Source organism: Hylaeus volcanicus, chromosome 1 (assembly GCF_026283585.1).
Source record: "Hylaeus volcanicus isolate JK05 chromosome 1, UHH_iyHylVolc1.0_haploid, whole genome shotgun sequence".
NCBI classification, from domain to species: domain Eukaryota; kingdom Metazoa; phylum Arthropoda; class Insecta; order Hymenoptera; family Colletidae; genus Hylaeus; species Hylaeus volcanicus.
This window is the reverse complement of record NC_071976.1, coordinates 34,519,058-34,540,550: the sequence shown is the minus strand read 5'-3', so window position 1 is coordinate 34,540,550 and position 21,493 is coordinate 34,519,058. Positions and strand designations below refer to the sequence as shown.

The 21,493-nt window shown below is 36.8% G+C and overlaps 3 protein-coding genes across 5 annotated transcripts in view; all 3 read right to left on the bottom strand.

The window, feature by feature from the left end:
• Nucleotides 1–2: 2 nt before the first annotated feature.
• LOC128876815 (Bardet-Biedl syndrome 7 protein homolog) lies at nt 3–5,073 on the bottom strand. Of its 3 annotated transcripts, XM_054123526.1 has the most exons (13): nt 4,269–5,073; nt 3,997–4,186; nt 3,076–3,244; nt 2,928–3,004; nt 2,597–2,849; nt 2,144–2,406; nt 1,884–2,073; nt 1,717–1,797; nt 1,493–1,636; nt 1,218–1,339; nt 1,052–1,161; nt 633–912; nt 3–139 (listed from the first exon to the last, which is right to left on the bottom strand). In XM_054123526.1, the coding sequence occupies exons 1-13, from the start codon at nt 4,408–4,410 to the stop codon at nt 7–9; spliced, it is 2,154 nt and encodes a 717-aa protein (XP_053979501.1). In that variant the 5' UTR covers nt 4,411–5,073; the 3' UTR covers nt 3–6. The 3 variants fall into 3 exon arrangements, with proteins under 3 accessions (XP_053979501.1, XP_053979490.1, XP_053979510.1); XM_054123515.1 differs by having other exon boundaries at nt 2,597–3,004; XM_054123535.1 differs by having other exon boundaries at nt 2,597–3,004; nt 3,997–4,163; nt 4,269–4,354.
• A 146-nt stretch (nt 5,074–5,219) lies between these two features.
• The window catches only part of LOC128876645 (protein sickie), a 209,691-nt gene continuing 193,417 nt past the window's right edge, over nt 5,220–21,493 (bottom strand). Inside the window, exons 17-23 of the mRNA XM_054123172.1 lie at nt 16,441–16,524; nt 12,448–13,089; nt 11,228–11,763; nt 10,312–10,842; nt 9,607–9,809; nt 9,139–9,506; nt 5,220–8,774 (exon numbers count right to left, since the gene is read on the bottom strand). Of these exons, the coding sequence (XP_053979147.1) occupies nt 8,616–8,774; nt 9,139–9,506; nt 9,607–9,809; nt 10,312–10,842; nt 11,228–11,763; nt 12,448–13,089; nt 16,441–16,524 (2,523 nt within the window). The 3' untranslated portion in view covers nt 5,220–8,615. The remainder of the gene's footprint in view (nt 8,775–9,138; nt 9,507–9,606; nt 9,810–10,311; nt 10,843–11,227; nt 11,764–12,447; nt 13,090–16,440; nt 16,525–21,493) is intronic.
• Nucleotides 14,728–16,345, bottom strand: LOC128876902 (uncharacterized). Its single transcript, XM_054123715.1, has one exon. The coding sequence runs from the start codon at nt 16,056–16,058 to the stop codon at nt 15,273–15,275; it is 786 nt and encodes a 261-aa protein (XP_053979690.1). The 5' UTR covers nt 16,059–16,345; the 3' UTR covers nt 14,728–15,272.

Here is a 21,493-nt window from a genome sequence, read left to right as displayed (position 1 = left end):
TCAGTCTTAGATAATTGAAGGTGTTAAAGATGGTGCAGGCACCGTGTTATTTGTATCAATGAAAATGTGTAAAAGTTGAGTCAATTCTCTGGTTTCAAGAGCTGTGTTGAGTTTCTCAGCTGCATCTTTGCTACTAATTCTGAAACATATGAATTGTATGTAGTAAGTGGTGCAATTTATTTGAAACTCCTAATTTTAAAAAAAATTATTTCCTTAAATAAATTCTGATTTTTGATATTTGTAAAACATAATGAGATTCTTCAGTTTTGTTACTGATATAATAATTGATAGAATAATTATCAATTATTTTCTCTATAATTACATTTGTAAATTATGTTCCTAAACTTTTTTTATTATAATTTATATTATATCATACAATTAAAAAAAAAAACGATGGATATATTGTAAGTAATAATATGATAGAAGAAAAGTATTTTCTTTTTTTGATTGAATAAGAGTGAAACATTAAAGGTTAACTAAAATTTCAATTGGTAATAGAAAAGATGAATGATAAGAAAAACTGAGATGCAAAATTTGGTTAATTCAAATTAATGTTTTGCTAGTGTAATGAATGAGAAGCATTTGTTAATTGTAATATATTGTCAATATATGTCACATTATTTATACTTTACCTACGAGACCGTTTAGCTCTCTCCCAATCAACATAAAGATCAGTAATTACACCATGCAATCTATCTAAAATTTCATTATCCTTTGCTATTTGTGATTTGATTTCTGTTTCTTCCTCTAGCAATCCTTGGTATTCCAAGCACAGATTTTGTTTTGGATTCTCTTTCAGCTCCCATTCTTCTAATGCATTCAAAATTCTTACTTTTGTAATTAATTCATGGACTGTGTTCATTCGTGGAAGAATTAATTCCAGCACTCTGGATATACTTCTCTCTGCAACATCTGTGGTGATATTTTTTTTCAACTGAAGAGTCCTTTTACAAGGAGTTATAATGTGACAACAAAGTTTACAAAGGTAAAGATTTTTATTAATTTTTTGCTTGTAAAAAATAATCGACACTGTTGTATAATGGTAACGTACCACAAAATACATCTAATTTGATTTTCCTCTTTGTTGCTTCTCTCGTCAATATATCTCTGAGAATTATAATGCTGGATATATTCTCACCAAGGAAAATGGCATTTCCTTTTCTAAAAATAAATAAAACTTTGAATTCGGTATATCATCAGTGTAACAAAGAACTTACTTGTATGTGCATTTCAGGATCGTGCCCACAAAAGATGAAACATATGTTAAAGTAGCTTCACCTTCTTCCAAGTGAGGTCTTTCAGGAACATCAGGTAATGCTAATGAAAGCCAGGCATGCATCTAAAGTATATCAGAATATATTTAACTAAAAATGGTTTTCATAAAGTTCAAAACTATTGTAGGTACTCCATTGGTTTAAAATGAGAATTCGTAGTAAAGTAGTAGAATGGAATTTTCTATTTCAAATTGCATTTTCACAGTTTGAAATTTTACCTCAGCAACTGTAAAGCACCCATTCAATTTTAATTCATTAAAGGACTTTCCAGAGAATTCCGTACCATTATCTTCATGTTGTCTTACATGAAGGGAAAGGGCATATATAGGTATTAATATTCTGCGACAACACTTTGGCTGTACCTACATTACAAAAAACTTGTTGGACATTTTTCATATACTTCTGCTTTACATTACATGCAGAAGAAAAATGTGACGCATACCTGTGAAGTTACATAAATCTGTAAAGTACCTGGCTGACCTTCGATGGTTCTTAGTTTCATTTCAAGATGATTAGTGTTTACCTATGAAAGTAATAACTAGTTTATGAAGATCTTAAAGATTTCTTAAGTTACATTTTAAAAACTTAAACATCAAGTCTTTTACTCACTTGGCAGCGATAGGTAGCAAGTAAAAAATTGCCTTCTCTAAAGTTGCAAGCAGAAAGACTAACCACTGCACTATTACTTTCCACATCTAATAGTTTTATTGGTGTGTCTGATTGTACCAAAATGTTATCAATCGATGTATCAAGTTCTATGGAAAGCGAATATGACGCGTCTTCTTTGTTCAAGACCATCCTGAAAGTGATTTCTTTAATTGTTTTTCCACTGTTGAAATGTGTATATACAAGAATGACAATTGTTTTACCTATGATTCACTGATAAAATTAACGGCGCTAAAGGGTCGACTGTGAAAGTGGCTGCTTCCTTTTCTTCGTTAAGTTTCTCCTGCAATTGTTGTATTTCGTTTTTCAGCCGCGCTAAGCCGTCATTTTGATCAGCTTCCAAGAGTCCAGGTGGTCTAGTAGTCAAACCAAATATTCGTCCTGAATATGTTGTAACTAGAACCTCAGGATATCCTGCAGCTCCAATTACTCCACCTACCACCGAACTGATACTTTCGCTGGCATTCTAAAACGTATAGGTTTTTAGTAGCGCCTACACCGTTAAGAAATTCCTGTTTATTCCTATTGAATCTGTTTCTTGTTAAAATTTAATGTTAAAAGAAGCTACCGAGAGTGACAGGAGAAGACATAGATAAATACATTCAAGATTTTATGAAGTCTTCATAAAGCATTCCACCTAATTTCGATATACCTACGTAACGATAGCGAAGGGGCGGTAACGTATCTTCATCAGGAAAACTATACACTTCAACTGTGCCGTCTTGTCGACCGATAAGTATGTCCAAACCATCTTGTAATTCATACGTGTCTAAAGAAGTAACTTCGGAACCTGTCATGTTTAGCAACCAAGTGATTCTCAGAGTTTTGTTACCCTGAAGAATCAATAGACCTACTCTACCATCCATGGTTCCGACCAGAACACGATCTTTAGATTCAACGTCACCCTCCCTAAAAAATATCACAATATCATAACAATACAAAGTATACGATATATAATTAAAAATGAGATGCAGAATAACCGAGAACCTGTATAAAGATAATACTGTAGGGACACTTGGAAGTCTAAGAACTGCTGGACTTTTTGTACCATGAAGAACTCGTACCTAGAAGAAGCAAACGTCGTTAACATCAGAACAAAGTGCATTGTTCGAGCGTGATTAATTCAAATGCTTACAGCACAATCTCCGCAAGCAAGAATCGCGTAGACGGTAGAACTGTCAGCAGGTAAAAGAACAACGTCGTATAAGGTTTCACCAGCCAAATAAGAGTCTGCATCCTTGCAATCATGGTATCTGTGATAAAGATCCTTGGCGCACGCTGCAAGATCTGGACCAATCACGCACCTATGCAGTCCGAAAGGAATATTGCAGGTAGTAAATATTTAATGTAAAGAAGTCTTATAAAATCGAGTCATTCGTTATATTTGTATTTGAAATAAAATACACACTTCACGAAGTCTTAGCGAACATAATATTACTTTAACGTTTTTAGTTTCTAGTTTGGAACCTTCTCCAGAAATTAGCCAAATTATGTGACTTATAAGGTGAAATAAAACAAACCATATGTTTCTTGTTTTATTTTTTTTAAACTGTGCTTTGGGTTTCTAACTTATGTTTCATTCTTCATTTTAAAAATGATATAATTTGTTTGAGGAATATGAAGCGGCGCCGCGACTGTTAGCTATTCCGGAAGTTGAATACAAGGAGTGCTTCCGAAAGTGGGAAGATCGCTGGAAGAAGGATTTTTATTGGAAAATGTTAGACAATTATCACGACAATTTCTGTTTTTAAACTACAGATCAAACTACGACATATGTATTTTCTGAAATTTTGTTTTCTTGCATTATTAATCAAAATTACTCTATTTGTAATGTTTTTACATTCTGTGCGAACTGTAATTCTTAAATCCGTATAATCTAAGAACTGGAAAACTTGTATATCTTTTCTAATAACACGACAGATAGTGGCATATTTTGAACTGATATACATGTTTCGAGATTTTTCGAGATCAAGATCGAGATCGTAGAAATCTCGTCTCGTGCGCATCACTAAATTTAAATGTAAATTCTTGCATTGGTTACAGAGGATAAACTTACATTGCTGAAATGGGATCTATCAGATTTGTGTCGAAATCTAAGAACAGTTTTCCTTTCTTCGTATAACCCTTTACAGTATTTCCATGTGCGATGTAAATCTTATCACGTACAGTCCCGCCCAGGACCAGTTTATTAATCTTTGGTCCAGGCAGAGATTTAAACGACACCTGTAACACCCCCTTCTTCATTCCTACATTTAATGTCAATTGCATGTTCAGCAGTTTACGAAAACAACATGAAAAAGTAGCGAAGTAACGATTTTATACTTTTACCATATACATGTAGTACGCCATCATGATCAGCAACCGCAAACTTTTGTGTTTGTCTGTGTTCTGATGCATAGAACATTCTCGTTGAACCTCGGGATGTAACACCCACAGCTGCGTAGTCTATTCTCGATAACGGTAGAGTCATTTTGAGCAGTAAAGTTACAATTGTTACTGTAATATGGTAAGCGTTTCACTCGGTCACGACTACCCCTCTTCTTTTATAAAGTCTTAAGGTAATCAAATGCTAAATGACATATCAAAACAGAAGAAAAACAGTAAATCATTGTAGTATTCAACGAAGAACGAAACATTTTACAACATTGTCGGGAGTGATATACAATATTTTCAGTGCACATGTCCGACGATCAATTTAACCATAGCGACAAACCATCACAACAAACAACATATGTATTCATCGAATGTAGTCTTTTTCTCGGGGAGAAAGAAGTTCTTTTTTTCTAGAAAGATATGTTCTAGAAATAAGTAAGATATTAATTAATAAATGGAGATAATTTAGAAATATATACATATGAAATTCAAGTATCGTATACATTGTACATACACGAGGCTTTCCATGTCAAATCGACCACTTTTGATTTGACTGAAATTTGTATGTATAGTAACCTACTAAATACCTTTAAATTTTGAGCCCGGGTTAAGGTAATGTCTGAACTTGAAGAGGACTAGCATGCTTAGGTGAAACGTTGCTAAATAAAGAATACATCAATTTTTCTCACAAGCTGCTTCTATTTGGAGAATCGATTATAATTTTTTCGCTATAAATCTGTTATTACGCGTTATAAAAAAAGTAAATCAAGCAAATGTTATTCAGTTTTATAAGAACTATTCGAATAATAAAAAATAAACTCCTTCCATCTGAAATGATTCAGGGACCCTGTTAAAAAAAAAAAAAGTAAAGTTGACGAAGATAGATGAAATGATACACAAAGCATATGAAGTTTAGTGTGATTTATTTAATGACACAATAATTATCGTCATTTGAGTAAAGATCGAGTGCAGTGTCGTACAGCGTATAAATACGGTACAAACGTAGAAAACCTGTAAATGCGACTGTATAATTGTTACATTACATGCACATCGTATTCAGGACATCGTGTCATCAATCAGAATCTGAAATTGGCCCTAAAGCCTTGTTAAACATGTACAATATGTATAGTCTGCGTAGCTTGTATTATCTTCTGTCTTTGTTTTGGCAGTTGAAACCAACACTTCGCGAATCGATGAATTGCACATATAAAATGTTTAATTATTCGTCTGCTTGTCATCTCATTGTTTTTTTTTTTTACACTTTACAGAAGCCATTACTGGAAATGATCTCGCAGGCTACTTATGGGACTTTGAATTACACCTCCACCTAGCGTCATTGTACGTCCCAATCGTATTTTGTATTTACAATGTTACATGACCAGAATTACTCACATATCTTACTAGCTAAATTATAAACTTTATCCGCAACATACATTTAGCGCCGTCATCGTTAGGTTGTGTGTATATATATATATGTGTATATATATATATATATATATATATTATATTAACATTCTTTAATTAAATAGAGCTTTCGTAGCAAAGTATGTATAAATAGACTATTTTCGCACGCACACTCATCATATCCAGTGCTCACTTCGAACTGCGCTGCATTCCTGAAGGCGAGACAATACACTCTGTTGAGCGGTTCATCCATGAGATCTGTCTATCGTGTAAGATAAGCTATTACCTGAAAGTAGTGGACGAGAGGAATGGCGTTTCCCCGATCCTAAACCGTGGCTCAGTTCGAAGCCGTTTATTTTACGCCCTATGATAATACTGTATATTCAATCCAAATTTCACACGAGCAGATTCATATTAACCCTTTGCCGTACTTTGACATGTCTTACTCGTGGTCACAATTCTGGATATTACACGAATATGAATATTACGAGTGATACTTGTGGCCATACTTTCAGGTCAAACACGAATGCCACAGTCTGAACATGAGAGTTTGTATCCTTAAGTTTTGACATAACAGTTACTAGGGACAATGGCTAAACTCTGAACAACCTTGGCAGTAGAGAGCTTAATGAAAACATTCTGTTACAATCATGGTTCAGATCTTAGCATTGTACCACAAGTGTTAGTCAGAAATTGTATAGTCTATGTTATAAAACAAGCATTACTGCATTGTTAGCAATTTAGTTTTTTAAAAAGAATTTACTTAAGAAATCCTGACATAACATTTAACCAAAGAAGTATATTACATACAATATATATAAATGTATATAAATATATATACAAATACGTATGAAGAGAAAGAAATCAAATTACTATTTAAAGATATTTAATTCAAATGCATTTGACTTCTACAAAAGTATTAGGGTGAACCAAAAATATTTTCCGATTTTTCTTCCCTCTTTCTAGGTACAACTGAATGTTACAACTAAATAAAAAGTATTTAAATTTCATGTTACATATATAATTTTGTACCTCTCAAATTGCTCTTCCATATTGTGTATTAAGAAACGTAAACATAACATTTAAATACTTTCAATTATGGTTGAAAGTAACTGAGGCTTCTGGTTGTAAACTTCTTCAGAATTCAACTGACACGCCGATATTGGTATAAAATGCTGAAGAAGAACTCAGTAAGTGTGAGATGTGAGAACTCAAATATCTTAGACTTTTGTTTCATTTAAACGTTCGTTAAAAAAAGCATACAAAGAAGGGAGAAAAATTTGAAAAAAGTTTTGATTTACCCTAATAGTAACGCGTGAAGCAAGTCAAAGTACAACTACTTCACAGATTGTCGGAAAATGTTACTTTTTTCAGCTCTGTGACGATGTTCCTCCGCCATTTCGGGTCGTGTCACATACTTTTTCTACACGTTACTTTGATTAATTTACCGAGCATCGGCTAGTGTGGCCTGGATTTTGTCGGATTAAATGGTACGGCAAGGGGTTAAGCTACACTTACATGGATCGTACTTGATTTGATCATAGAAATTGTATTTGTTTAAAATAGAGTCGTACTTCCGTAACGGCAGCGTGGATTATTGCATCGCGTGGTTTTCGCGTACGCATTTACGTCGGTATATAATTAAGAACGTAGCGTTATCGCTTACTTGTCCCTCTTACTTATTTAATTACATATCACACCGAAGGTGCTTCACGCACGTAAAAATCTAGAATAAATATAGGCCAGTTGTAGGCATTGAAAATTTTTTCTTGACATTTCTAATCTCTAATTTCACTTGTAATGCACATCATTGCCTTATGTAAGAGTAAGTCGGTGGTTTAGCGTTAGAAGAGTTAGAAACAACTATGCAACTGTTCATTTCAAATTAAGACTGGAATTGGTTTAATTTTGAAATGCTTTCGCTTAACGAAACAGATTGATGAATTTTTTCTCTATAAATTTGTTATAATGTATCTTTTAATTTGTCGTATTTGCATAATTCATTATTCTATCTGCACAAACGTTGTAAGTCCATGCCAAGGAACACAATATTCGTACAGAAGGCTTTTACATATACGTTGTATAAGATGATTGATATAATGCCCAAGTTACTTATTTAATTCTAAAGTAGAATTTTTAAGCCTGTTTTACTCAGTAATTCGAAAAGCGGGCATACAATTATTAGGTTAATATAACATACAACATAGTACTGTAATTCGCCTTTCTACCGAAGCAACACCGAAATTATTCATTTCTTCAATCAAACTTAAATTTCTACATGTGAATTTCCAAGTACAATTTTGAAATAATAAAGATGTATTATTGCTATTGTATAAAATAAAAATATTTTAAATGCCTCAAGGATCCCTTGATCTGTTCAATTTGTAAATATATCGATTTGACATTAACCGTTTGAGTCCCAGAGGGTATTGAAAAAACACTATCGAAGAATCCCAAACAGCGCAACCGCGCTTTGTCTGAACGAGTACTGGGTTTTCTCGACATAAAATCTCAACAGCGCGTTAGCGCTGTTTGGGACGCAAACGGTTAAGGAAAACAGTTGAAATCTCTTCAAAACACTTTTGGCGCTAAACCATCGAGATGAAAGGACGTGTTTCATAAAAGAGCATCGTATCACGTATTGCTGAGAACCTAATGGTTTTCATCGATGCTTCCATCGTCGAACTACTTCTTTGATACCTTTCGCCGTAAAAAGTTAAAAGGAGAAAATCTGTACTTGTATCCTAAAGATATTAAAAAAGTCCATTTTTGATTTACGTTTCCGTTCTTAAATTTTCATACGCATCTAATTCGGTTGTACATTTCAAATACTCGTCAATTACTTCTTCAAATGGATATTACAAACTGGCCTGACGCACGATTCTCAAAATTGTCGAATTAAAGGGCTGATTCCACACCCCTGGACGACGATGTCGATGAACTCAAATCTTCGGAGTGCCGAGTGTGCGACGAGTCAAGGGAGGTCACCGAGTCACTGTCGTTGCTGTGAGGACTCGAATAATTAGCTGCTTCCTGTAGTCTCATTAACATATTCAGCTGCAACAACGGGAAATGCTAATTAATCATCACGTTGCGATAATTTGTTTGTATACACGTAAAGTTTTTTTTAACTTGTACAGGATGTTTTTACCCTTATTGACCATCCTGTACCAGTGTATTTTACTAATTATATTAAAGTCCGACAATGTCTTTCAATGTCGTTTGTAGAGCTGTTCGTATGGCATATCTATATTACAGTAGTGTATTTTAATAATAAAATACGTATATCTAATGTTCAAACACAAAGTATAAAAATCAACTATCTATTATATACATATAATGAAAGTAATTGTTATTCGAGTGCAAGAAGAAAGACTTAACCCTTTGTGGTTCAGACTTTATAATTTCAAGTGACACTAACTAGTGGATCTCCTTCGGTGTCGCTGTGGGTACTGCCAAGACTTTTCACACTGGAAGCACCAACTCCAGAGTTGTGTCCGGATGTAACAACATCATAGCCAACGTCCTCGGGTCGCAAACGAAGAAGAGCGTCGCTGCCACCGTGCACCGCGTGTGTAGAAATCCATGGATAACTCGAAATAATAAACTGAGCTGGATCTTCCCAGGAAGAATCACCGTTTCCATTTCCACTGACACGTCTGCCGTAAAGTGTTAATCCTTCTCTGACTGCTTCCACTAGATACGGTATTACCGAGTAGTTCCACAAGTCGGTAAACCATACTTGAGAACCCGTTACCTCCATCGGACAGGACAGAAATAGCCGCGGCCCTAAAATCCGTATGTTTATTATCAAGTATTTCCAATGAAATCCAAATTAACGAATCTAACAAGGACAAAGTGTAATATTCATTACATTCGACTGGTTTACCTATGGTCACGTCGGAGCTACTATGAGTTTCTAGGAACTTGTTGAGATGTAACCAAATCCGGGGTAACCACTCGACAACCGCTGCCATTTCTGCATTCCTGGTCCCACCACAATCGCGTAGCTCGTGTTCTAACAGTTTCCGCCTGAGATAACGGCCTAAGAACCCTTTAACTGGCTCCATGTGGTTAGCACACAGCACCCACCTAAAAATAGGAAGTATTAGCACTTAAAACAGGCCACCTGAAAACTTAAAGAAACATAAAAAGTTTCTCGGTGCATAAGTCGATTCGAGCATTTCAATAACACCTCTTGAACTTTATGCATTGAATCTTCTGTAACATACGATACACTTTGATACGAATCTAATTTAAAATTAATCGTACACCAAATAAGTAGCCTTCAATCATACAACTGAAAACGCTTCGTACGCTAAGAAACAGTTATTTTAATACAAGCACGAATTACCATCACTAGACTGTGGATTTTATGCATGTATGACGTACAATAATATAGAAAACGTACATAAAATATACATACATAACGTATGTTGAATATATTCTAGTATTATTAGAATGTTAGTTATTTCATTTTGCATAGGTGCACATACCTTCTGGTTATATTTAACAGGTGTTCATTATATTAGTTTATATCATAAATGCATCAAATTCGCAATCTAATCATAACTTTCAAAGTAATGAAAGGTACCTGAAATTATGATGCAACTGAAGATTCGTTGTGCTGCAAGTAGCTTGACTCATCGTGCCGATAATAGCTGGGCAAGACGAGTGTCTAGTACCAAGGAGACCACTGAACAATTCTCCCAAGGACGCAGCGTGTTGCAGGTTCTCAAGAATGATTACCCTTGGTAATTCGTCGGCTGCGTTCGAGTCGCATCTTTCGGCGATGTGTGCGAGATACTGCCTGAGTTCTTTGCTGGATTTGTGATCTACATTGAATGTGGCTACCGCTGCTGCATCCTTCGCTTCGTTATCGGTGTCCACTAGAGCGTGTGCCAATTTTCCAGCTAAATAGCTTTTGCCGGTACCACTGGGTCCGCAAAGAATGACCCTGCGATGCTCGGTGAGCAGTGATATCAATCGTTGCACGATGGATCGTGGTATTAGGGTATCCACAGCTAGCCACGAGTAACCAGAGAGCACCAAATAAATAGTTTTCACGTGGCCTATCAGATATCCACAAGGAAGCAATTCTGGATGCTGAGAATCCGTTGTACATCTGCAACCAAAAATTTAACATGTTGAAATGTCACAGACAAAGTTCACCGAAGTTAGAAACTAACGATATAGAATATTTTCTTCAGTAATACAGTGTTGGACAAAATGTAACGTAATTAACAGGTAATGATTATGGTTTACGCTAGGGAATACGATCAGTTTGGTTCGGAATGACCTGGCAAATATACTGTAAAAGTAACATAGACGAATCTTTCACGACCCGGTTCTTTATGGTAGATCTTATTGAGACTTTCGGGTGTAAGCCGTACGAGTAAAATACTGTAATTACTATAACTAGATACAGTAATACTACAATTAATACTGCAAAAGTCTTTTCTAATTTCTTTTCGTACACGCTAATTCCAAGCAGCATAATCAATATGTACCTAGAAGCTTCACCAAGGTGATAAGCAGCGACACATTCGACTCCGAGGCCCAAGTTGGTTACAGGATCCACTCTCGTGACATACTCCTTGAAGCAACGTCTTACGGTAGAATCAAGGGAGTCCCACGTGGTCTTGTTGCTGATGCAGACATTCGCGATGACACAGTGAGGAGGTTCGCCGAGGCTGCCATCGGATGTGCTTCCAGTTACGAGATTGTAATTAAAGTTTTTTTCACTGCCAAGATAGATAGCCACGTTGATTCTCTTTCCATCCGTATCTTGCTCCAACGTTGGCTCCCCAGTGTTCGAGTTGTTTGACGGCACTACCGTGTGCTCTGGTACATTTAAATTCTCGAGTTGGTCCGCCGCTGAACCAGCGTCACCGTTTGAAAGCGCAGCAACGGTGGAAGCCACTTCCGTCATGCTGAAGCGTCTGTCTGGGTCGCTCGGTAGCGACGACTGAGAAGATGTCAATGATTTCGACGTCACCAATCTCTGCAGACGCTCGTTATTTTGCTTTAGGTTGAGCATTTCGTTCTGTAAACAAAAACATTAGCGTAGAAACACCACTCGCAACCTAAAATACTCTTGTCATTATTCTAACCAGAATTCAACAAAGCAAATACACTATCGACTATTAATTTCAATACACCACCGTATTTGTGATTTTTTCAAAATGAGACGCAACCAGAAAACTATTCCGTTATAAAATTCATATTTATTGAAGTGGAGTAATCATGATTGAATTCAATGACAGGATTTTCAAACAATTGGATAAATGATTTACTTAAATTTTGTTTTTATTAAAGTATCCACTCTCAGCAATGCACACGGGGCATTATGGCTACCAATTTTTTAAAAGCTTCAGCTCTGCCTTTCACTTCTCTTCCAAAACATTCTACATACGAATTTTATTCATAATTCTTTCTTTCTCAAGCGCGTCTGTGAAGATGATCCCGCAAGGGATATCGTGGACTCACGTTGTGAGGATTATACTGTTCCGTTGTAAGCCTCATTATTTGTTAAGTTACGAATATCGAGTATTTTACAACTAAATGCTAGTATGATATAAATGAGTACAGACATCCCTCTCGATAGTAGTTCGACTTATTTATATACGGCAAGCATTACGTTCGTCTTTCTTCAGAAAAGTTACAGGTGTGGAGCTGTATCGAAATTACTAGTCGGTAATGTATGAAGAATAGAATCACGTTTACTTACCCTCATCTTGATAACAGTGTCTTTGAGAGACTCAAGCTGATGCGCCGAAGACAGAGCCTCGAGTCTGATGTCTGTTAGTACAAGGTCCTTTTCCCTGAGTTGCTTCTTTAGCTCCACCACGTCCTCATCCTCCTTTTTGTACAGAGCAGAGCTGCTCTTGCTTCCAGACAATGAATTCTCGACTTCTGGTGATTTCTGTCCGTTGCTCCTGGCACCTTGGGTTCTGGCAGAATCGTGTTTCGAGGCGGTGGGCAGCCTGGGGCTGTTTGGCGCGCTAAGATCGCCACCGGTGTTCTCCTTGCAATCCTCGGCGTCGGAAACAGAGCCGTGTCTGTTCTTTCGCGACCTCGAGAAAGCTTTCGAGAAGGAGCTGCGGAGCCAACCCTTCTTCTTGTGATGGCTGCTGGCCGAACAGGCGCTGCTCAGGGAGTTCAATGATGTGACGCTGTCCGCGGACAACTGCCTAGCCATCGATGCACCTTGATGGTAGTTACTGTTCCCTGTGCAGCCTGTTGTTCCTGAATCGGAGTCTCCTAGCGTGTGACGACGACCATTGTTCGCCGATGAGCTGTTCAGGCCGGCCTCGGCGCTTTGCTTGCGCAGTCTCTCGATCGTCTCCCTCAACTCCTGAAGCTCGGAATCCTGAAAGCACGAGTAAGGGTTTACCATTGTTTTCTTAGGACTAGTGATTTTGTCACAACGTTTGCGGGTTACAGTGTCTTTAGTAGTTGATATTAAAATAGAACTTCGTTCATTGTATAGAGTCGATAGTGAAGGGGGTAATTGGTATGGGCCAAGTAAGGTTTGGCTATTAGTAGTTACTGCTCATTGGATTGGTTACCTTGATTATTCCAGGAATTTTTAATTATCATTTCGGTTAAACGGGATTGGTTACGTTAGGGGAGGCATCTCCGATCACCTTGACCTTGGCATATGTTGTCAAGGACATGTTCCCGAGTAACTTTTTCTAATAACTTAACCGGCGCTCACTGCTTATGACCGTTACGGATTGATGCAACCTTAACGAACAAAACAATTCTAATGGATGGATAGATCCTGCAGGACGAAATTCCCTAAACCTGCTCGAAGAGATGATTACGCGTCTACTCGAAGAAGCCAATTATTAATTGGTAACAGTTTACGGTGGCTAAATTCCTACTCACTTTATTGTTCTGTAGATCGTAACTTGAAAATCGGTACGCGGTTGATTTTGACTGGGAGCCACTTAGTCGGTCAGCGAAGCCCGGCGCGCTCAGACGAGTTAGCGAAATTGAGGATAATTGCGTGTATCGTTAGCGAACGCGCAGCCTGCGATTTATTTCGATGACTCGAGATTTATGAGGGCCATAAAAACAATCTTAGAGAAACAAACGTTAGAAGAAACTTTCCTTTCCTTGCGAGCCGACAATCGTTTAACTTTACGAGGACAAAACTTTGAAACACAGTCCAATTTGGTATCATAATTTATTTCTCGAGCGACATAGCAAAAGCTTGATAGATCCTTACACTATATCAAATATATTCATCCTCGTGAGGTATCCAACGTCCATGCACGTTTTTTCTACTTTCTTCGAACAACCACCTTCGTTTCTCCTCCGAACGATTAGCAAATAAATCAGCAAAGATCTCTCTTACTGGCCTCAAACTTTCTGATACTTTAATTTCTCATTAAACTTCGTGCTATCTCGTTGAATTCCCAATGCTGGCTATTCCCAGTTTCCCTAGTTTAATTCAATTAAAATTCTATTGTTCATGTATGTTCATATGCTATCAGCACAAACTCTCCGAGTTTCACACAGTTTCGCTACAGTAAATTTTGAATTAACCATGAGTAGCTCGCGTCTCCAACCTGGTTTAACCTGTTCAACATCGAGTTCAGAAATGGGGATTCCACCCTGATTCTGAATACGGATACCTTCGGTATTCGGACGTCCAAACTCATTTAACGTTTAATTTCGACTTTGCTTGGGTATCGTATTTGTCGATGGTTTATTGAATATATTACCTTTTCTTTTATCTAGTCAATTTTAGAAAGTTTTTTAATAATTGCCAATTAGTAGCATTACTTTCAATGTTTTCGGTAATAAAGTCAGTTATATGAAGAGGATAGGGATATATACAGTGTTTGATTTCAACTTTACTAAAACTTCATTTTACTTCTTCGTTCAATACCATAGTTTTCTTTCCAATTACTTAGCAATATTGTTTGTACTGTCTTGTATAAAAGAAACACCGAAAAGAACGTTCGTATTTCATTGACGAAATGAGTTAAACGAAGAGAACAGGTTTGTTGACACAGTTTCATATAATCTTTATTCAAATTTCACATTATTTCTTCCTTTAATATTACTGTTACCTTCTCATTATCTGCCAGTAATAACAAGAGATTCTTCGTGAATTATCCGATACTGTCTGCAGAGTTTTTTCTTTGAGAAAAATTGAACGAAGAGGACAAGATTCTTGACTGTGTTCCATTTCACTCTATTCAAATTTAATTTAACTTTCTCGTTTAATAACGTGCCTTTCTATTTCTTCTAGTTTTTCTCAAATTCCTCTTCAATTACTCTTTAGTAATATTATATGCACTATCTTCTATAAAAGAAACACCATGAAGCTTTACGTTTCATTGAAGAAATGAGTAACACGAAGAGAACAGGTTTGTCGACACCCTTTCATTTAATCTTCGTTAAAATTTCACATTACTCCTTCGTTTAATATCGTAATTACCTTATCATATCTTCTAGTAACTTTTCGATTCCTTCCCAATTACCCACTAGCGATACCATTCGAACTGCTTTCTGCAGAAGAAGCGACAAGAAGAGTTTTCATGGGCTACCGACGAAGTCAAATCCGTGAAGAGGACAAGGTTCTTGACTATGGCAACAAGCACAGTTATCCGAGCCACTGGTCACGGAGTCGCTGCTCCACGAATCAGCCATGCTGAACAATTGTCTCATAGACCTCGAGCTTGGTTGTTTCTCAAGCTTGTGAAACTTGTCCTCCTGGCAGAGCGGTGAATTCCTCGACTTGCCACCCGCTAACGAGCGAGCAGCTCCGCTCAACGCTGTTGGGTTCAATCTGGACTGATCGCACGTCTTCGTGGTCTCTGAACCGACCTTTCGACGAGTTTTCGTCTTGTAGGAGATATTCTTCAGTCCTCTTTCAAGTTTCGCGTGGAAGTTGCTCAGCTTTTCTACGGTACGTTGATTCCTTCGTTCTTCCTTGAGGTCTTGAAGCTTCTTCGTCGCATTCGTGTCCACGTTTCCCCGGTGCTTGAGATCTTTGCTCGATTTCCTACCGTCGTTCGACCGTTTGCCGAGAGCCTTGGAGCTCGATGGACAACCGGAGTTCCTCGAAGAGGTCGAACTCGATCCGAGCGAGGAATTCCTCGACTCCTGGATTCCTGGCACTCGTAGCCCGAGAGCTCTCGCGTCTTCTTGAGGGATGGGGATCATCACTGTCCCGTTCACCAATTGAATGTTGTGGTTGGGAAAGGCAGCCAATAGTTGCATGGCCTTTGGATCGACTGGTCGATCCAGCCTTCGACTTCGAGGCAACCTTTGCGGGGCCAGTTGATCTGGAGCTTCGTTTGGAGTTTGGTTTACGTGCATGGTAGGAGAAGAAAGATTTTCAAGGTCTCAGATTTTAGGGAAGGTTACGTGTTTGAGAGGTTACGACTTAGAAACGTGGGAGATACGCAGAGAAACGCGTACTCATCTCTGCGGTGATTGCAGCCTGTGCGACATGTGGCATTCTTAATCGAAAATCAGCGGACGAATGTTGGACATCTTTATTGTGATAATTTTCGCACTATCATCGTGCTGATCGCGATTTCGTAATTATGTCATCGCGAAACTTGTCATCGAGATACGAGTTCGTTCGATAGAATCAGATTTGATATTGTTTTTCTACCAGGGACGAAGCGAGGTGCCTCGTAATTTCAATCGTAATTTGAAGAAGGCTGAGAAATCAGGTCGGTAATGGAATACTCACTTTCTTCTCAGCTGTTGCAGTAAGTTGTTGGAGCCGTTGTGTCATGTTGGACAGCGATTGTTCGAAAGCTGACACCACGTGAGCCTGAAACAGAAAATCGAGAGAGGATATGAAAATAAATTCGACAGTGGAAGCTTGTTGTTGCCTGTTGGCGTATAAACGAATGGAAAAGAAATAGGCGAAGGACGTATTATAATTCAATGACGTTTCGACTACGAGTATTGAGTTATTTTTTTCAAAATTTTATAAATATAAAAGCGAACTAAACGTATCGTGATAAATAAAACCGCGGATGTAAGGAGTCTCTGTGGTTTTATTTATTATAATATATATTTAGTTTGCGTTATTAATTCTGTTTATACCATTGATATGAATTTATTTTTATTTTACTAAAAATCGACACTTTGTTAACTTACTTGTATTATAGATTGCATTTAATTTTTAATTACAATAAATGTTACCGTACTTGTACACTTGACAATTCCAGTTTCATAGTTAAATCGAAGAATAACGCAGTCTGACACAAGCATATGTTTAAATACACTTATTCGTTTACTTAAACTTGTATCTATCATTTATGAATAAAGTCGTTGAACACAACAAATTATGAAAAGATAAATGATCTTTTGAAGAAGAACAACAATACATTGTACAACTGTGGAGTATCAGGATGGATAATATTTATATTACAATAATAATAATAAAAATTGAAGGATGATGTATAAAAACATATGTTCCCCTAAATGTATTCCTTTTTAATTTGTGAATAAAGTCATACAACAAAAAATATCGATGAAAATATTACTAGACATAATAAAATATATTTAGGAATATGATCTTATCTTCGCTTAATTTCATGTTATATAATAAACTCATGTTACAGCTTAATAAATGAAGCTTCAGAAGGCAATCGAAGCTATGAAAAAATCAATGATCTTTTAAAGCGAAACTACAATACATGTAAAAGTGAGGAATGTCAGGATGGATGATACAATTTTTTATAATTACAATAATTGAAATTGCAAAACAACGTAATCTGGTACAAGTATGTTTCGTTACGTTTGTCGTAGTGTACTCGAATTTCCATTCACTTTTTTTTTTTTTTTACATTTTACATTAATTTCGTTGTGTAGCATATTATACAGTATAATACTTGATAAATTTGGCTTCGGAACGTGATCGAAGAAGAAGATCCACTATGAACGAAATCAATGATCTTCGAAAGTAAAATTACAGTAGGCTCTAGAATTGGAAAATGTCAGAACAGATAATAAGATTTGTACTGCAAGAGCGATTAAAACGAGGAAAAAGTCACACGATGCGATTTCAGCATTCCTAGATTACATCTGAACTTCTGTACAACGTGATTACAGACCTCTACTACACGATTCTGTGAGATAATCAGTTTCCGTCGGTTCAGCGATCCAGGTAGAAAGAAAACCACGCAGGAGACGGAATCTGGTGATCTAAACTGCACCGACGCAAATGATGCTTATCTGTTCTTCCGCTTGTTTCCCGCCCTTTCCTTTTAGCGCGTTATACTTTCATTACTAAATCTGCTTCGCTGTGAAAGATTCTAGCGGCCGCGTACAGATAATTAAATCGTTATCTCCAATTTAGATAATCTCAGCTAAAAATTAGTAGACGTAATATTTAGTATTCTGGCTCGCGAATACGTGTACTTTGCGTCTTCAGACAATTTTAAATATCGTTACATGAAAGTATTAGCTAAAATTAAGAATAAATATTTTCGCAAGAGTCTTAAACGTCATACAATAACGCACGTTTGTTTTATTTGTTTACAACCGATGTTAGTTGTTAGAATAACTTTGTATACATAAATGCGTGTACGTTATAATTAATAGTTTTCAAATTTTTACCAAACTCCTCCTTGAATAATCATTTCTACGACTTGAAATTTATGAGCAATAAACTTTTCTAACGCTTATTTCGATTAATTCAAAATTAAGCTATTTGGATTTATTTAGATTGCCTAAGTTTTTACTCATAGAGTGTAAAGAATTATTTAAAGAAAGTCTCTGGGCAAGTTTAAAGTATGCAAAACACTCGTGCCAATAAATAAATTGTACTCGCTATATCCTGCAAATAATTAGATAGAAAATAAAAAAATTACCACAATTCGAGTAAATATTTTCTATGGCATTCCTAAAATTGAAGAATACAACTGTTGTTTAACCCATTAAGTACCAAACGATTGCTTTTTACATATTAACGTTTATTTTCTATTTGCTGTGTTTGAAAATAATTTAACAAAAGAGAAATAAAAAGTGATTTACAAATAAATATTAATAACAAGATATCGGTACTTGATGATTTGAATTCAATAAATAGCAGATTCGCACTGTTAGAAAGAACTAGAAATAGAGGTTCAAGATATCCATATTTTTCCATACAAAAAAATTTCTTTCCCAACCCTGAAATAGGTCATACATGTTAGAGGGTAGCCCTTTTTATCGAAAGCCACTCGAAAGAGGATACGGAAGCTGGATAACGTCGAGTGGGGACACGAGGGACCCATCTTCTACGTATCGATCCAAGCTACGTAATTTTCGGTCCTGCACTCAATGTCGAGCGATAATTCATTCCTTTTCTTCCCTCGAGTGGCGTAATGGTTAGGGCTACGGCGATTCCAGAAGCGATTCCAACGAAAATAGAAAGGGTTAGAGTTGTACTTGTGGTATAACGATCTTCTCGACCACGAGTACACCGTTTATTCTCGATGCAGGATGGATGTCTGGTTTCGTTGGCCCAGATCCGATGGACAGACCTATCGAATCGCGACTGGTGAACCTGTACAATTTGCGGTTCGAGATAAATAATTGAAAATGTTACCACTGGATACATGAAACGTATCAGTTCTTCATCTTATGGATTATCGGAGAACCTCTATCGTTCGAACTAATGGGGAGGCAAGTCTTAAGAATGTTTTTGGAGAATGTCAGAACATTTCAAATCTATTTAAGGGGAAAAAAAAATACATGTCGAATTGAGTACCCTCCTCCTTTTCGAAGTCGGTTAAAAATATGTCGAGGTGTATAAATTGTCGAAGTAACAAGGTTATCATTGATGCGCTTTTGCTTGCGATTGGTAGAATAAGAGTCCTGCATGTGATTGGTGCGCGAGGTTAGATTGCAGGTGTATGCTCATGCCTCACTCTCTTTTTTGTTCCTTATAAAAAGCTATTTCGTCATGGAAGGAAAGAGTCAGAACAAATTAATATTTGATAAAGCTTTAATACTGTAAGGTTGAAAATGGTAGAATGTATCAAGCGATTAATTCGCATAAAGGCGCCTTTGAAATGATTTAAAGCGTATATTATTCGTTCTCTTTTACCTTTCTAATAAACAAGTATACCGGAAAGATTCTCTTCATTTATTTGATATTCCATACACACAGAGCATCGTCAGATTGTATCACAGGGGGTCATTTTTTAAATTAAATTCCTACTCTGTTGCGTTTCGTTTCTTTTCGAATGTCAATTCAGTGTGCGTCGAATAATCCATTCGATGTTTCAAAAATTGATATTGGGATTCCTACGATTCCCTACGGAACTACCGACAAAGCTACAGAAAATATGGCGAAGGACAAAGGTTAAAGGACGCGTGGGTGAACCACGTTTCCGCGCGTAATACCAGAGAAATTATTCCGCTCGTAAAACGCAAACGGTAATTTTCTCGAACCTATCTCATGACTCCCTCATTGTCGTAGCTTTTCGCTTCGCATCGCAAGACAGAACGAACCTTCACGCTTGTGATGATGATTGTGGTTGCGGAACACGCGATGTTCCCCCTTTTGTCGGAATGTCAACTTCAAGTTGCATTGTCTATCCCAGTGGATAAGTGGATAGTAATGCAACGTAATAAACTTGTAAAAATCGATGTAAGTTAAAATCTACCGATTACATTATATATTTCATAGCATTAATTATTAATTTTCTATAAAAATAAAATGCAATTTTGGCACTTTGAAGGATGGTCTGATATATAAACCGAAATGTTGTCATAATAAAGATAAAATTTTGACAATTGCAGAAATAAAAAATTATATCGATAAATTAATTTGCTCCCCTCCTCTCTAATTTCAAAGATACGTAATACGTATAATACGTATACTAGGTATTAAAAATGAAAAAGAAAAAAAAAAAAAAAAAAAAAGTAATGTAGATTATCTACGACGAAGCAAACGTTTGGTAAAGGAGAATAGAAATCTCGAACAATTTCGATCGACCAAGAGTACGAGTAAATCCCTCGAAAAATCTCGGTCGATCGTAAATATGAGATGCGCTCCCACGCGTGACTCTAATGCGATTGCTATATTGCTTCACCTACCGCCGAATGTGTCGACCGTACCTCTAGAAATACATTTCTTTATTGTGCCGGACGTACGATATCCTCGTGAATGCAGCCCACCTACACGTCAACTTTACGCTTACCTGGAGAGTCCTTTCGAATGCGACGATTTTTTTTAGGGGAGAGCTAGATCAAAGATTCGTAACTGCAATAAACCTAATAATTAACTATTGTTATATGTATCTTATAAGTTACCTGATCCTTTGCTCTGAATCTATTAGGTTGTCCCGAAAGTTTCTTTCGCGAGTTGCGCTCAATTATTTTCTGTGGTCGTGTTTCTATAAATAGACAGTCTAATTACGTAGATATTCACGTTGTGACAGTAACGGAGCAAAATGAATCGTGGACAATTCAGTAATGTAACGTAAAATATTGTGCGTGTATTACTTATTAATAGAGCGAAAGAAACTTTTGGGATAACCTAATATATATTACTACTTAAAGAATCCCTTCTCTAACAGAGCTTGTGAGATCGAATTACGCGCCAGTCGCGAAGATGCTGCGCGTAATCAATCAGGTGTGCATGGGAGTATGTTTGAAGAGCGCGAATCGGGAAGCGTGATAGATCGAATGTTTGTAAACGAGTGTATGATTGGCAAGGATGGAGACAGAGTGCGAGAGAGAGAGAGAGAGAGAGAGAGAGAGAGAGAGAGAGAGAGAGAGAGAGAGAGAGAGAGAGAGAG